Source organism: Ochotona curzoniae, unplaced genomic scaffold (assembly GCF_017591425.1).
Source record: "Ochotona curzoniae isolate NIBS_2020 unplaced genomic scaffold, NIBS_Ocur_1.0 contig_3176, whole genome shotgun sequence".
Taxonomy (NCBI): domain Eukaryota; kingdom Metazoa; phylum Chordata; class Mammalia; order Lagomorpha; family Ochotonidae; genus Ochotona; species Ochotona curzoniae.
Window position 1 is genome coordinate 612,306 of NW_024465746.1, and position 15,977 is coordinate 628,282.

At 42.4% G+C, this 15,977-nt stretch overlaps 1 protein-coding gene across 3 annotated transcripts in view; it reads left to right on the forward strand.

Annotated features, from left to right (window-relative positions):
• Positions 1-15,977, forward strand: part of PIEZO2 (piezo type mechanosensitive ion channel component 2) — a 410,674-nt gene that overhangs the window by 77,353 nt on the left and 317,344 nt on the right. For all 3 annotated transcript variants that reach the window (XM_040979222.1, XM_040979221.1, XM_040979223.1), the window contains exon 2: positions 7,139-7,234. In XM_040979222.1, the coding sequence (XP_040835156.1) occupies positions 7,139-7,234 (96 nt within the window). The remainder of the gene's footprint in view (positions 1-7,138; positions 7,235-15,977) is intronic.

Consider the following 15,977-nt stretch of genomic DNA (forward strand, 5'->3'; position numbering starts at 1 on the left):
TGAACTGGCGCCCATATGGGATCCTGGCATGTTCAAGGCAAGGACTTTAGCTGCTAGGCTACCACACTGGGCCCTTCTTGAGCTTTCTGAGGTACCTTCGTATAAGGCCACAAACCAAATATTTGAAGTATATTTTTACATTTATTCCTCCTAATAAATCTTTGAGTTAGAGACACTTATTATGCCAGTTTTACAGATGGGAAATTACAAACTGGGAGGAAAGTACCCTCTCTGAAGCTCAGAGCTGCCATGAGGGAGCACAGACTTGGGTCCAGTTCTAACTCAGCCCGGTCCCGGGTGAAGCACTCCCCTGTTACTGACTCTCGCAGTCTCTGGGACCTTAGTTATAAAACGAGCATTAATGGTGGTACTTGGTTAAAGCCCTAGTAAACAACATTTAAAAACATTTCCTTCTGTCTTTTTCAGTCTCCCGTGATCCTTACCAATTGTAGTGTTCTCAGTTGTTCAGCTGGGATTTTAATCTGCTTAATCCAATACACAATTTAATTAAACGCTGCCTTCGCTGAGTTCTTTTTTACAAATTATTCGACAAGCAGATGTAGGGAGGGAGGGAGGAAGAGAGAGAGAGAGAGAGAGAAATAGTTCTTTCATCTGCTGATGCATTCCCTAAATGTTCTCAATAGTTAAGGACCCAAAGCCGCATCCAGGTTTCCCATCTGGGAGGCTCAACCAACTTACCGACTTCTGCTGCTTTCCCATGAGCATTCGAAGGAGCAGGTGGAACTGACAGGGATACATATGTGGCAGATTAACTCACTCCAGCACAACGTGGCGTCCTTCCTTCAGGTCTTGTTGATGTTACCTTAAATGCAATTTTAAAAAACTAAGTGACAGCTTAAAACTGCATGGCGTTATCACGTAAAACATTATGTTTGGAAAGACAGAATGAGGAATAGCTCAGTAGAGCTGATTAGCATGCTTTTTCAGGTCCTCCAACATGGGATATGAGGGTCTTAATGTTTAGGTCAAAGCTTCACTTTTGTTTACTGATTATGCAATTGAAATTTCTGTGCTCTTGCTCTTTAGTTGAATTTCTTACGTATTTTGGCGTTGCCCTGCAATGAGATTTTGGTACGCAAATATTTCCCCTGTTGTATAAGTTGTTTAATTTATTGGTTCCTTTGCAGTACCAAATATTTTTAATTTGCTGTAAACCCATTTGTCTGGTTTGCTTATGCTGACTTACTTTTATGGTCCTATTAAAAAATCACTAAGCCTCATGGCATGGAGCATGACCCTGTGTTTTCTTCTAGCAGTTTTATAGTTTAAGTTTTCTAAGTTTTGGATTCATTTTGAATTGAGTTTTGGGTATCGTAGTTCCCCCTTATCTACAGAGAATATGTTTCAAGACTCTGCATGGGTGCCTGAAGCCATGGATAACAGAAAATCTGTGCAACATCATAGCAGTATGGTAATGGTGTGATAACTGAGATGACTACCGGGTGACCCCTATATACAGTGTGGACACTGTGAGCAAAGCAGTGGTTCAAAACCCAGACAGAACGCAGCAGGACGGCATGAGATCACAGCACACTACTCAGCATAGTGTGAAATCTAATATCTAGGGTCCATTTTGAATGTTCAATTTAGTGCTTTTCAACCAGAGTTAGTTATGCAACTGAAAGTGTGAAAATCTAAACTCAGGGTAAAGGATAAACTGCATATGATGTAAGGATTCGATTTTATTCTGCGTGTTGATAAACACTTTTCCCAACGTCATTTATTCTCAACATTTTCCATTGCATATTTTCTTGGCACCTTTGTTCTGAATTGATAGAAATTAAACTCATGAGTCTGAGCTCTCTGTTGCGTTTCGTTGGTCAGTATGTCTGCTTTTATGTTGAATGAGATACCGTGGCTTTGTACTATATTTTCAAGTGCAAAATGATAAATATGCTGACTTTAGCTTTGTTCTTTTTGATGAAGATTACTTTGTATAGTTGTGTCTTTAATGATTCCATTCATTTTTTTTTTTTTTTGAAAGTAAGAATGGGGGAGAGAATGGGAAAGAGAGCTTATACTTGCTGGTCCACGTCCGGAGTGGTTGCAATGATTTAGTGCAGTCCAGACCACGTGCTGGAACCTGGAACTCCAGCCACATCTCCCACCTGAGTCTGTGGAGCCCACATACTTGGGCCTCTGCTGCTTTCTCGGGTGCATTACTGGAGCTGGATTGGAAGTGACACAGCTTGGCTTAAACCAGGTCTCATATGGGATGCTGTGTCCAAGAGAGCAGCTTGACCTATTGTGGAGTTTCTTATCTTTTTCTGTGAAAAATACCACTGGATTTTGAAAGACTTCCAATGAATTGTTGTAAGACTTTTGATAATTGTTGAAAATCTAACTGCATTCATTCTTGTGATTCTTGAGCTTGAAATGTCCTCTCAAATGAATTTGAATCTTCCCCAATTCCTTTTATCAGCATTTTATGGTATTCTGCTTGCAGATTTTACATCTCTTTGATTAAATTCTTAAAGTTTTTACTTTAATTAAGTTTTTACCAGTATGACTAGTGGAAATTACGTCTTGACTTTTTTCTGATACTTTGTTGTTAGTGTACAGAAAAGATGCTGATTTTGTATGCTGAACTTACAACCTGCAACTTTAGTGATTTTTTTATTATAACAGATAAGGGTGGAGTCTTCATTGCTTTTCTTTTAAAAATTTTTTTAGTGCTTTGCTTATATAATATCATGTGTCTGCAATTCTATTTTCTTCTTTCCAGTTTAGAAGACTTTCACTGTCTTCCGTTTCCTAGTCCCAATGCTGTGTGAGACAGAAGTAGCAAGGTGGGCTGCCATCCCTTCTCGGCCTTTCTGCTGAGATCCGTTGAAAGGGTGGGCTTCTCTGTTTTGTTCCTGATCTTACAAGAAGAGCTTTAAGTCTTTACCATTAAGTATACCACACGTGGGTTTTTAGTATGTGGCCTTTATTGTGTAGAGGAATTTTTTTTTTCCTTACCTATTTTGTTGAGATATTTTTCTTTAAAACCATAGAAGGCTGTGCATATTGTCAAGGTCTTTCACGCATCTGTTGAGTTGATCGTACGATTTCTGTCCTTCATTTTGTTCATGTGATGTTTCCACTTCCAAATTTGCATAAGTTTGATCACACTGCTTCTCTTGGAGGGCATCACCGGATGGTGGAGAGATCCTTTAGATACGTGTTGCATTTGGGTTTTTTGCTTGTTTGTTTCATTTTTATTTTTCTTGATACGGTTCCAGAGGCTCAAGGAATTCCCCTTCCACCCTCCTCACTCCCCTACTGTTTTCCAAGTCCGTTATTCTGCTATTTAAGTAAAATAAGCCCATCCGAAAAAGACAAATGCATGTTATTTTGTATAAAGCAACTTTCATGCAAAATATAAGATTAAAGATAAATAACTAAACAGCTATACACATATGTTCATCAAGGAGTGAAGATGGGCTGCAGTGTGCATTGCTACTACCAAATAAAGAAGGATTTCCAGCGAAACTGATCAATATATCTTGACAAAAGGATACTTAAATAGCAGAAAGTGTGTTGAATTGGCTTGGCCAGTATCATGCCGAACTTGTTTGTGTCTGTGTTCATTAGGGATATTGACTCGTATTTTGCCAAGTTTTGGTGTCCAAGTAATGTTGATCTCGTAGGAGGAGCTGGGAAGGATTCCCACTCCAGTTGTCTTGGGGATTAGTGTGGGGGCGAATTGAAGAAGAATCGGTGCTAGTTTTGTCCAAGCATTAGCTGGAATCATCAGATTCTGGGCTCTTCTTTGATGAGAGAGAGATTTCGGTGACTGCCTCAGGCTCATTGTGCTTTCCTGGTCAGCTCAGATCGTCTCATGCTTCCTGATTCTGTATTAGAACGTTACGAGTGTCTAGGAATTTACCCATTTCCCTGCATTTTCTTACTTTGCAGTCATGCAGTTGCATGCAGCCATCTCTCAGGATCCTTTGTAATTTTCTACTGGCTTAATCTAGTTGGAGGTTTATCTGATTTGTCTGTTCAAAAAGCATGGTGGTCCTTGTGCTGCTTGTTTTCCTGGTTTCTGTCTCAACTGTGTCTGCTCTGATTTTTTTGATTCCTTCTTGCTGCTAAGGTTGGGTTTGGGTTGTTCTTCTTTCTCAGTTTCTTTTTATACTGTTCGCTAGAGTGCTTATTTGAAATCATTTTTCTTTTTTTTTTTATGTAGGTGCTTATGGCTTTCTCTCTTAGCACTTGGCTTAGTACTTCTCTCAAGTTTTGGTATACACATTCCTGAATTACTTGCATATATTTATTTACTCTCATGTTTTCATTTTACTTGAAGTGAGGATGGGGCAAGGACGAGAAAGAGAAAGAAAAAGAAAGGGAAGGAAGGGGAAGGAAAAGAGAGGGGAGGGCAGGGGAGTGGAGAGGAGGGGAGAGGAGGGAAAGCAGAGGAAGGGAGGGCTGTTCTTTTAATACCAAGTTCTCTCTCTAATGACTGCAACTGCCAGGAATGGGCCAGTCTCAGGCTTTTAGTCTGGAACTCAGTCCATGTCTCCCCATGCGGTGGTAGGGACCAAGGTTCTTGACTTATCAGCTCCTCACCCTGAGGTATGCTGTAGCAGGAAGCTAGAATTCAGAGCGAATCACCCCAGTAAGGGATGTGGGCACCCCAAGCATTGTCCTTACCACTACACCAAAGCTCACCCCTCAAGAAGGGTAATTTCAGTTTTCACTTTTAAGATTTTATTTTTAATTAACATTGAACAGGCTTGATGTGATCTATAGATGTAGTTCTAAGGTCCTCCCTCCCTTCTCATATCCTCCCTCTCTTCTCACCTCCTTTCAGTCCTTCCTTCTCCATTTCTCTGTCCCTTTTTTCTGGGTTTTTTTTTTTGTTACTATATGTTAGATTTACACTATAGCAAAAGGATTAACAATTCACTGCATACAAAGTTTACATATAAATGAAAAAAGGAAAAGACCTTAGTTTAGCAGGAATACAGTCAACACCTATGAAACAATTCTGAATAGAAAAATGACCATTTCACCCTTATACAGTATATCATAAATTAATTATACATCATTAAAACTATAGTATAGCATCCTTTTAAAAAAAGAAAAAAGTATTTGTTTTTATTTGAAGGTTGGAGTTTTACAGAGAGGAGACCGATAGAGGGAAGATCTTAGAGCCTCTGATTCACTCCCCAAATGGCCACAACTGAGCTGATCTAAAGCTGGGAACCTGGGGTTTCTTCCAGGTCTCCCATGTTGGTCCAGGGTCCCAAGGCTTTGGGTCATCCTCCACTGTTTTCCCAGGCCACAAGCAGAGAGCTGGACCAGAAGTGTAGTATCCTGGACACAAACCAGCACACATATGGGATGCCAGTGCCACAGGGTGGAGGATTAGCCTACTGTGCCCCCATGACAGTCCCAGTAGTATGACATGCCTAACTGGCTTGACTAAGATATACAACAAAGTTTTACAAAGCTGTATTTTCAGTGATGTTGATCCACACAAGAAGGTGTTTCTTGATTGTTCAGGAGTTTATTTAATTTTCATGTTTTTGAGAATTTTCTTTATTTCAAATAATTCCTGTTATTGATTTCTAGTTTCATTGTTTTGTTTTGTGGTTAGAGGAGATACTTGCTATGATGTCATTCTTTTTCAATTTATCGAGACTTGTCCTGTGGCCTACTTCCCTCCTGGCAACCCTTGGGTATACCTTGGGATGCGTGGGTCCTCGGCGACTGGGAGAGCAGTGTGCTGGGCAAGTTGCTCAGGCTCCTAGGGTCTTGCTGGTTTTCTCCCTGGATGCTCTTTCTGTTGCTGGAGGCAGAGGAGCAAAGTCCACACTGCATCCTATCTCTGCCTTCACATCTTCACAAGGTGTTGTAGGTTTCAGCGTCGTAACGTTGAGTGCGCACATATTCCCAGCCGGTATAGCCACTTGGTGAACCGTAATGTATTTGTCAGTCACTGTCAGTTGCCTCTGTCAGTTTTAGGCTCAATGGGTGCTTTGGTGCCAGAAGAGCTAGTCCTGTTCTATTATCTTTTCTTTTTGCATGCAACTTGCTTTTCCCCAATGCCTTGCTTTGATCTATGAGTGTGCTTAACTTTGAAGTTAATAGGCATGCGCACGGTATGGCTGCTTCCTTTGCTTGGTGTATTCAGAGCTCTGTCTCAGAATGGATAACTTAATACATTTCTAGTTCAAGGGCTTGTTGGCAGGTCCAGGGGTGCTGCTGTGCTTTTGTTTATTGACTTCTGGGTATTTTGTAATTTTTTTCTTTTGCAATTTTGTTTGTAATTTGATAATTTTCCTTAGTAATAAGCTGTGTTTTTTGTATTTTATCTTTTTTTTTTGTATGTACTACAAATTTTTTGCATTGTGGATATCATGAGGATTATATAAATAGTATTTTTTATTATAGGCTCTTTTAACATGGTAATAACTTAACAGTTTGTTTACATATTAAAACATCAGTTTTTCTTCATCCCTTCAATATTTGTTTTTGGTATCAACCTATAAACAATTAATGTAGCAATTATTGTTATTAGTAGTAGCTATTATTTTTCATAGTTTTTGCATTTAGCCTTCATGCTTGCTGGTTAGAATTTTTTAGAAGTTTCATTTATTCATTTGAAAGGAACAATGTCAGAGGGAGAGATAGAAAGAGCAAATGAGACAAAAATCCTTCATCCACTGGTTCACTTCCGAAGTAGTCACAGGAGCCAGGGCTGGGCCAAGTAAGGCTGGGAGTAAGGAACTTTTGATCAGGGTCAGCCAAGTGTGTGGGAGGGACCCAAGCACCTTGATCATCTTCTGTTGCCTCCCTTGTCGGAGCAACTGAACTTGAATCGGAGCTCTGACCTGGGGTGCAGGCGACCTGGGGTGCAGGCATCCCGGGAGCAGCTTAGCTAACCTTGCAATGCTGACTCCTGCTGGTTGGATTTCCGGAACAGGAATCGTGCACTTGAACTTACCCTTTCTCTTCAAGCTCAGTGAGCAATGGGGACTCAATGCTGAGTGTGTGAGACCTACTCAGGAAGGGACACTTGAGCCAGTGATCACTGATGCTCTGTCCAACGCTGTTGTCGTGCAGCCTGGTCTCTTTAGGTGCCTGTTAATGACATTGTCCCTCTCTTCTCTCTCCCCAACCACAGCGTGTGCATTCCGCTACAATGGGCTCTCCTTTGTCTACCTGGTCTACCTCTTACTCATCCCTCTGTTCTCAGAACCAACAAAAGCCACAATGCAAGGTAAGGCATGTACTACGTAACACCAGAGTTTGTTTCAGTGTATTTGCGTATGTGTGTTTTTCTAATGGACTAGATGTTTTCTGAGCAACATGGGTGGCCCGACAAGGGAGTGCGTGTCAAAGATGTGAACAGCTGCGCCAAACAGAACTGTAGGAAATGTTTGCGATCATTTCTTTTGTCACTTTCCCAGTTGTTTTTCCCGCACAGTTTCACATGAGGTCTTTTTTGTATGCTTAAGGGTGTACATGGAATACTGTATCCAGCTAAAACTGACTCAGAATAGCTTAAAAACACAACAGACAGCCTGCGGTATCGGCATATGCGATCCGCTACTGGGATGTTGGGGAGAAGTCACTGGCAATAGTTAAAGGCAGAGCAGTGCTTGACACTTGTAAGCCACTTAGGATCTCAAGGTAGGAATCCTGTTTCTAGTCCCGCCTTGTTCCTGTGTCAGGTGGGACTTTTGCCTCGACGTCATTAGGGAAGGATGTGATCTGAGCCGGTTTGGCTTCTTAATTTATTGATCGGAAGTTCTCCCACAAGTATAAAAATGAAACCAGGATTACTTCATTTAATAAACTGTTCTTCAAAACCGTTGGCAGTACGAGAAATAGGGACTGTGCCAAATGCCCTGGGTGATTTGAACAACCCCAACGTTCCTATGAAAGGAAACTGCACTTGCCCCACCCTAAGGAGCAGCATGAGAAAGGACCTTGGTGGTGGCTCTCTTGCTGGTGAGGGACTGGGGGAGGCGTAAAGACCGTGGCGTTTGCAGGGCAGCATGTAGTGATGGCATCTTTTCCATTCTCTCCACTCGCCATTCAACTGTAAGACACATGAAGATCTTCAGCTCGGTGCTGGCACAGTAGTAGTCATGTGTCGTGTTGATTTTCCTGTCGCAATACAGGAAACCCTTTATGTTCCTTCAATTCTTACCACATAACCGTAGGAAAGGCTGGAGGAATGTGAGTTTGCATAAACCCTTCTCCCACCCACCAAAGCTCAACTCCTGAAGAGATGAATATAAGCAAGGTGGTTTCAAGTCTCAGCAACCATCAGCTTCTGTCTCGTAACTTGATGCTCATTTTTTCAGAGAAGGTTTTGTGTGAGATCAGCTTTAAAAATGGCCACCTTTATACATTTAATTGCATCATCAGATATACAAGAGAGGAGCAGAGATCTTTTGTCCACTGATTCACTCCTTAAGTGACCTCAACAGTCAGAGCTGAGCCAATCCAAAGCCAGGAGCCCATAGCCTGTTCTGGGTCTCCCATGCGGGTACATGGTCACAAGGCTTTGGGCCATCTTCAACTGCTTTCCCAGGCCACAAGCAGGGAGCTGGATGAGAAACAGGGCCTCCAAGATTAGAACCCGTACCCATATTGGATCCTGGTGCAAGCAAATTGAGGACTTTAGGCACCAGGCTACTGCGCTGGGCCCATATTATCAATTACTTTTGTATCAAGTTGAGCTCATAGTATTTTATTTGGAAGTGAGGTCAGTGGGATCTGCCCCTTTGTACTTACATGGTGGCCTAATGACTTTTCTGTTATTCCAAACTAGTGAGTCCTGAATGTTGAAACAACAGGTGCACCAGGGACTGAGACTGCCAAAAAGTTCATAGGGGAAACGGGACATAAGAAGCAGAAGAAATCCTCTCTAAGTAAAGAAACGCCCTGAATCAACAAGATGCTACCAGGTCAAAAAGCAAATAAAGCACAAGGAAGGGCACAGATGTCCTCCAGTGCTGCTGATGATCAGAAGGGAAAGCAAACAGGGCCGGAAGGGAAACCCACTGTGCCTTTCCAGTTGGAGGCAGCCCTGAGAGAACTTCTTTTCCTCTTTCTGCATTTCAGCATCAAGAAGCATGAGTGATACTCAACCCAGCCCCCTTGGTTTGTTTGCTTCCCTAATTGCACCAGGACTCCAGGAAAGGTTGCCCCCTGTATTTTTTCCCAAGCTTATAGGCTTTATAATTCTCATATTCCTAATAGTCTGTGTATGAGACATTCTGGGTTACGCATCCTTGGTGGTATGAGGTCCTAGGTGGGCCAGTAAAATGGAACCAGCACAGTGGATACACTGGCTTTTCATGGGGACTCTGGTTCAAACAGGTTGGAACTGTTGAATTTTGAAACAAAATATTGTTTGTTTTTCTTCACCATGAATTGGTTAAAAAATATTGGTACATTCAAAGTACTATTGGCAAGCTCTGTATCACCTGCTTGCAGAGAGTCTGTGCCTCAAACAGTGGCTGAGTTTGAACTTTGCCACCAGAGCCAGTTAGTCCGCTGTCCATTGCTGGGACTGCAAACCAGTGTAGACCCCACTTGAACCAGAGAAACAATTGATGTGTGCAAACAGCACTGCGAGTACTTGTCTGATCTGCATTTGGGCTCATGAGCTTTTTTCCTCATTTATGATTTTTTTTTGTCTTGTCAGTTTGCCCATATATGTGCCCAGTATAGATTAAATGTTGATATGGTACGCTGGGGTGTGATTTTTCGATCTTCTTGGGGCAGTGTACTAACCGATTTTTTGTTACTCTAATGAAATACCTTAGACAACCTACTCTAAAGAAAAGGGGTTTACTTAGCTCATACCTCTAGAGATCCAAGGACATAGCTACCTCACCAGCTTAGCTTTGGAGAAGGACTCAGGATGGTGCTGGGAGCATGTGAAAAAAAGCACAGATCATATAGTTAAGATGGGCTGCCGGAGTCTGATTCAGGGATCAGGCTCAGATCCATGAGAGTGAACTCAGAGGTTACTGGAGTACTATTTTCATACCCTCCGAGGACAGAGCACCCAGGGGCCTGGAAACCTCCCACTAAACCCTGTCTTGTACAGGCCCACCACCTTCCCGCATCGCCACGCTGAGGATCAGGCTTCTAACAGGTGAACTCTTGAAGGGACAACCAAGGTCAAGCCAAATCAGGCAATCCAAAAGGCTCTTTAGGAAATGGATATCCACTTAACATAGCTTCTCTTATCCGCAGGGGATAGGTTCAAAGTGGATGTGCTCTAGTGGGTGACTGAAACCACAGACAGCAGCAGGGTGGAGAGCAGGCACTTTGGACCTGCCCTGGTACTGTGTACAGTCACTCCGCCCACCTCCCCTTTGTGCATTTGGAGTTCTCAGGCAAGAGTCTTTCCTCAGTCCCACAAGGTCATCTGGAAGCCTTTCCCACCAGCCTTGGGGTTTGCGCTACCACTTCCAACTCTTCAGTGTGAATTCTTTCACATCCTCCTCATAGGGTGGGAGACACAGGTTAAAAATAAACATGCATTGTCATGGTATTCACTGAATAGTAAGACGGTGTTGCTACCTCGGCTTTTAGGGCATGGAAACTGAGCCATAATTTCATTTCATTAAGTTTATTTAGTGTGTTTGTACCTTCCAGTGGTGTAAACAACAAATTACAAGTATATACCTTTGTTGCTACGGATGCATTTCCAGGGCTCCAGAGAGTGCCTGATCCGCAGTAGCACTCAGTAAATATTTATGGAGTGGATGAATCCATTTGTAGAGCTCAGACTTCCAGGATCATTGGTGGACACAGCAGGAGTCCTTACTCAATCCTTGTAATCACAAACGTCATGGAGAGCTTAGTCTATTGGCTGCTACGGTCTTCTGGGGACAGAAGCTTGGGGTTTAACAGTCCATGGGATTCTGCTATATTAGATTTAATTAAGATGAGAGGATCAGGAGTAATTGAAACAAATCAAGACTGTTGGAAATATTTTATGTTTTTACTCACAACAGTGGGCGTTTTATTTAAACATGTAATTCTGTAGGAAAGGGGATACATGTTTTCTCACTGTTCCAAAGTCATGTGCTTCAGATTCCTGAAGTTGTTTGCCATTAGCTGTAATAAGCACTATATAATTAGCTTCAGGTGGCTCACAAATTGCGAATGCATGAAATATACAATTCTTTTCTAGATCCATGGTAGGTTTCTTATCCTTTATGGTAAATTGAGTGCAACCTGTTAGTCAATAGGATGGAAGCGCTTGGATGGAATGTAAGTGTGGAAACATGTGATCTGGAAGAAGAGCACGGTAAATATTCAATCATTCGTTTTTTTTTTTTAAAGATTTATTTTTATTATGGTTTTTTTATTGGAAAGGCGGATATACAGAGAGGAGAGACAGAGAGGAAGATCTTCCGTCCGATGATTCACTATGCCGATCCGAAGCCAGGAGCCTCTTCCGGGTCTCCCACCTAGGTGCAGGTTCCCAAAGCTTTGGGCCGTCCTCGACTGCTTTCCCAGGCCACAGGCAGGGAGCTGGAAGGGAAGCGGGGCTGCCGGGATTAGAACCGGCACCCATATGGGATCCCTGCATGTGCAAGGCGAGGACTTAACCACTTGCGCCACCGCGCTGGGCCCAATCATTCGTTTTGAAGTACAGCACTGATTGCTCTGAAAGCTAGGAGGAGCGAGATGTTGAAACTTCAGTCTTGGAAGGATTAGAATAGCTTTTTATGAGCACTTTCTTTAGAGAAAAACTCTGCAATTCCTACGGCTCGTCTTCTGTTAGACACAGCTGATGCTTCTGACTCTCAAACAATGTTTTCGATTAGTTGACCTGCTAATAGAAATCCAGTTCCATTGCTAAGTACATATTGTTATCATTCATACTTAGTAATCCTCACAGTAAACATTTGCAGGAGTTGCTATTACTATTCAACACTCTTACCGAAATTCTAAACTTACAGAGGGAGACTGGGTTCCACAGCGGGCTAAGAGCAAACCCCAAGACTCACAGGTGCACGCTACTTCCCACTGTGTGGTTCTGACTTATACCCTGGGTGAAGTTAAATATCCTGGGAAATTGCAAGGGCAGAAGGAAAGCTAATCATGTCATAAATAGCTGTTGGCTGATAGTTTACCAGGCTCTGGACCGTAGTGTGTGTGGAAATTACAAGTTCTTGAAAGGAGTTATTCACTATGCAATGGGGTAGATGAATGACGTATGTGTATGAAATCAAGAAAACACTTGATTTTAAGTGTGTTTGGTTGTTCTCTCAGCAAGTATTCATTGAAAGACTAGCTGTCAGCAGACACTGTTAGGCTCTATGGAGGACAGGAAGGAGGAGAAGCATGGCTGTTCGTTAGAGCAGCTTCTCAAACACATTGGAGTTGGTGTACTTTATTGAGTGGGAGCTCCTCTGATTCAGTTCTCTCTGGAAGCCACCTGTTTATGCCTGAGATGCTGTTGCTGCTCTGAGCTGATCTGCTGGGACTCCAGGGCAATAGCCTGAGAGCCTGCCTTGAACTGGCTCCCTGGGGGAACATCCTTTCCTTTGAAAGCGACTTTGATTTGTATAGCGTATGGAAAGAAAGTTCAAAGGGAGAAAATGAGCGATTAAAGGAGATTTGTCAGTTTTTAAAGGAGAAAAAAAGCCCAGACTATTTAATATGAATTCAGGTGTTTGAAGGTCATTCTTCGCTGTAAGTGAGGAAGTGTGAGTTGCATTTGAAAGAGAACAATGCAGCTGGTACACATGATAAACACACAAGGGACATGTGTCCATCTTTCCTGGATGTATGTTTGTGGACATGTGTGTATATGGACAGATGTGGGTGAATGGATCTTCCATGTTACTATACAGTACCCAGCGGAAGTACTGATGGCCTGGGTTACCCTAGAATCTTGACTATAAAAGCCAACCAGCACCCACTTGGTTCAGCCCAGGAACTCAGATATTCATCTGGAGAAGGTCTTGATCTGGGAGTGCCATGAGCAATAGGAACAGCCATCTTTAGGTCTTTCTTTCTGCTCCAGGTCCTGTTACAAACACTTTGTATGACTCACTCATTTTATTAGAGGACAGGAAAATGACATTGAAAAGACAGAGGGCCCGGCGGAGTGGCCTAGTGGCTAAAGTCCTTGCCTTGAACACACCGGGATCCCATATGGGCGCCGGTTCTAATCCCAGCAGTTCCACTTCCCATCCAGCTCCCTGCTTGTGGCCTGGGAAGGCAGTTGAGGATGGCTCAAAGCTTTGGGACCCTGCACCCATGTGAGAGACCTGCAACAGGCTATGGGTTCCTGGCTTCGGATCAGGCTCCTGGCTTCGGATCGGCATAGCTACTTGGGGAGTGACTCATCGGATGGAAGATCTTCCTCTCTGTCTCTCCTCCTCTCTGTATACCTGACGTTCCAATAAATAAATAAATCTTAAAAAAAAAAAAAGACAGAGACTCTGTTCTGGAACGGAAAAAAAAAATCTATGAAGAGGCTAAGTTTACTAATCTTACTTATCAGTCTAGAAATGCTATCTGTTCTGTTCTCTGACTGCAGAATTGAGAACGGACCGCGTGTGCCCAGTCGTTCCAGGCAGTCTGCATTCCTGCCTTCCTTCCAGTCCCACATGGCTGGCCCTTCCTGTGTGTCTTCCGGGTGGGGAGGATTCTTCATGTCTTGCACTTCATTTTGAAGTCTTAATATTTGATCGCATCAGGGTAAGATGCATTTTTCTGCCAAGGTTCATGTTTATGACATCATCCACAGGCCATAAAATGAGCAACATAATTAGCCTGCCGTGGATTGACTGAATTTTCAAACCCACCTGTAGTTGCCTTGGCAGGGCCAGATCAAAGGATTTGAAAGGTTTTATTTGTGCCGTGGGCTGGAGGTTCCCCACCCCTGCTGAGTGGTCTAGGACCAGGGCTGTCCTCCCAAAAGCAGTGTCTTGTTTCTGCTCTTCATGGGGACTGGTTGCTGTGTGCTAGGTGGGTCTGACCAGCAAGTTTCCTTCTGTCTGTGTGTGCCCTTGCATGTCAGTGCAGATACAGTTTATCCATTCAGTTACTTACCGGATCCCAGTAAGGAAGAAAGGCTGCAGATTCTACCACTACCACATCAGCCACTGTCTACAGCAGAATTGCCCTAGTGGCATTGTCACCTTACAGTGTATAGGTCAAATGGTGATGTTGCAGACACACATGTAAGCACGCTGAAAGACTCCTGACAGCCACAATCTTCCAAGGGGTGGAATTCTTTCTAAGAACATGGTTGTTTTGTCCAAGAACCTGTACTCATGTGAGGGTCTCTATCCCAAGTGTGCTCAAACGCCGGACCGCCCTGGCATGGAGAACAAAACTCCGAAGCACAGATGAATGGGAGAAGCTAACGCTGCCTCTCTGGGTGTTTATCACACCCTTACGGCTCTGCTAAGTTGGCTGGTTCTCCACAGAGCAGGCGAAATACAGATAGTGGGTCAAGTTCTTTGCTGAGGCCAATAAGATTGCAACAATAGACAAACACACACACTCTTCAACCTTTTCAGGTTACCGTAAGAATGCTTTTTACCTATGGTGTATGGAGATTTTTCATTCCTTGTTTTGAGAAAAAGAGGTTTTTGAGACATATTTTTCCTGCTGAACTTGGTTATTTCTTGTTTTATCTGTTTATTTGTTTGAATTTTATTATTCCATGATACTCTGGGATTTCCCTTCCGCCATGTCATTACAATAGTATAGTCCTTCACAACTGGTCATAAGTCCACCATCCTGTTATTTAAGTGTGTCCTGACATGGCAGGCATGAACAACGGCACAGAGTCCAGCAACCTATTGTTTGGGAGTCCGTCTTTGATTTGGAAGTAGAGATGCACACTGCATTGTATCTTCACATCTGTATGTGATAGTCTCGATTACACAGTTACTATGCATCCCCTTAAGTGAAAAGCCATAAAGCAAACTCGACAACAGAGAGAAACAATAAAACATTTACAACAACATGAAGTTAAGAGCATGCTATTGAATGACCAATGTGCTGCTGAAGAAAAGAAAAAGAAAATCAAAGACCAGCCTGAAGCAAACAATGCTATAGTGAACTAGGAGTCAGGGAGGGAACTAATAAGGAAAAAAAAAAAACTTTCTTTGAGTGAATGAAAATCAAAACAAAAATATCAAACCCACAGAGAAATAACAAAAACAGAGTTGAAAGGGCTATTGATCTTATAATCAGCATGAAGATTGCCTTATATCAGAAAGAAAATACGGCTTTATTATTTTTAACCAAGGTAGCAGTTTCCCTGATAGATTTGCTTGCATTTACGCTCATTACTCATTGTCTATATCACTTTCGGTTTGTTAGGATCACTTCCAGTAGTTGGGGAAACAGAATTAAAAAGGAGTAGGGAAACAGGGGCATCGTCGTGTTTTGTTGGCAGTTTTAGGATCATATGAAATTTTTAGCAGACATGTCAAGCTTTGCAAGTTATTGTCAAATTTATGCTAAGGTGTTATACGAGGAAGGTGTATTTCATTCTTAACTGCTCTAAATGGGCCTACTTTAGGAGGAAGTTATGCTAATCTTGGGATAGAGTGTGTGTGTGTGTGTGTGTGTGTGTGTGTGTGTGTGTGTGTGTGTAAAAGCATTAAAACAAACACCAAAAGGGTTTTATCCTGTGTTCTCACCCAGGATATAGTTTAGCAGGATCATGAAAGGTATCTGGAAAAATGGTGTTCGATTTGCCTGCTTGAAGAGGTCTGCAACGTGTAAAAGCAGTGTTTAGACATCAGAAAGGAAATGGTAGCAGATATTTAAAACCGCTTGCATCTGGCTTTTGTTAAAAACAGTTACGTCTTTATGCCATCAGGTTTATTTGCTACTACTGTGTTTTACTATGCCATAATAAAGCACAAGGCAAGAAAATATTTAATTGAATAAATTATTAGGTCATTTTTTTAAATTTTATGTTTCACCAGCATCAGTTCCAAAGGGAATGC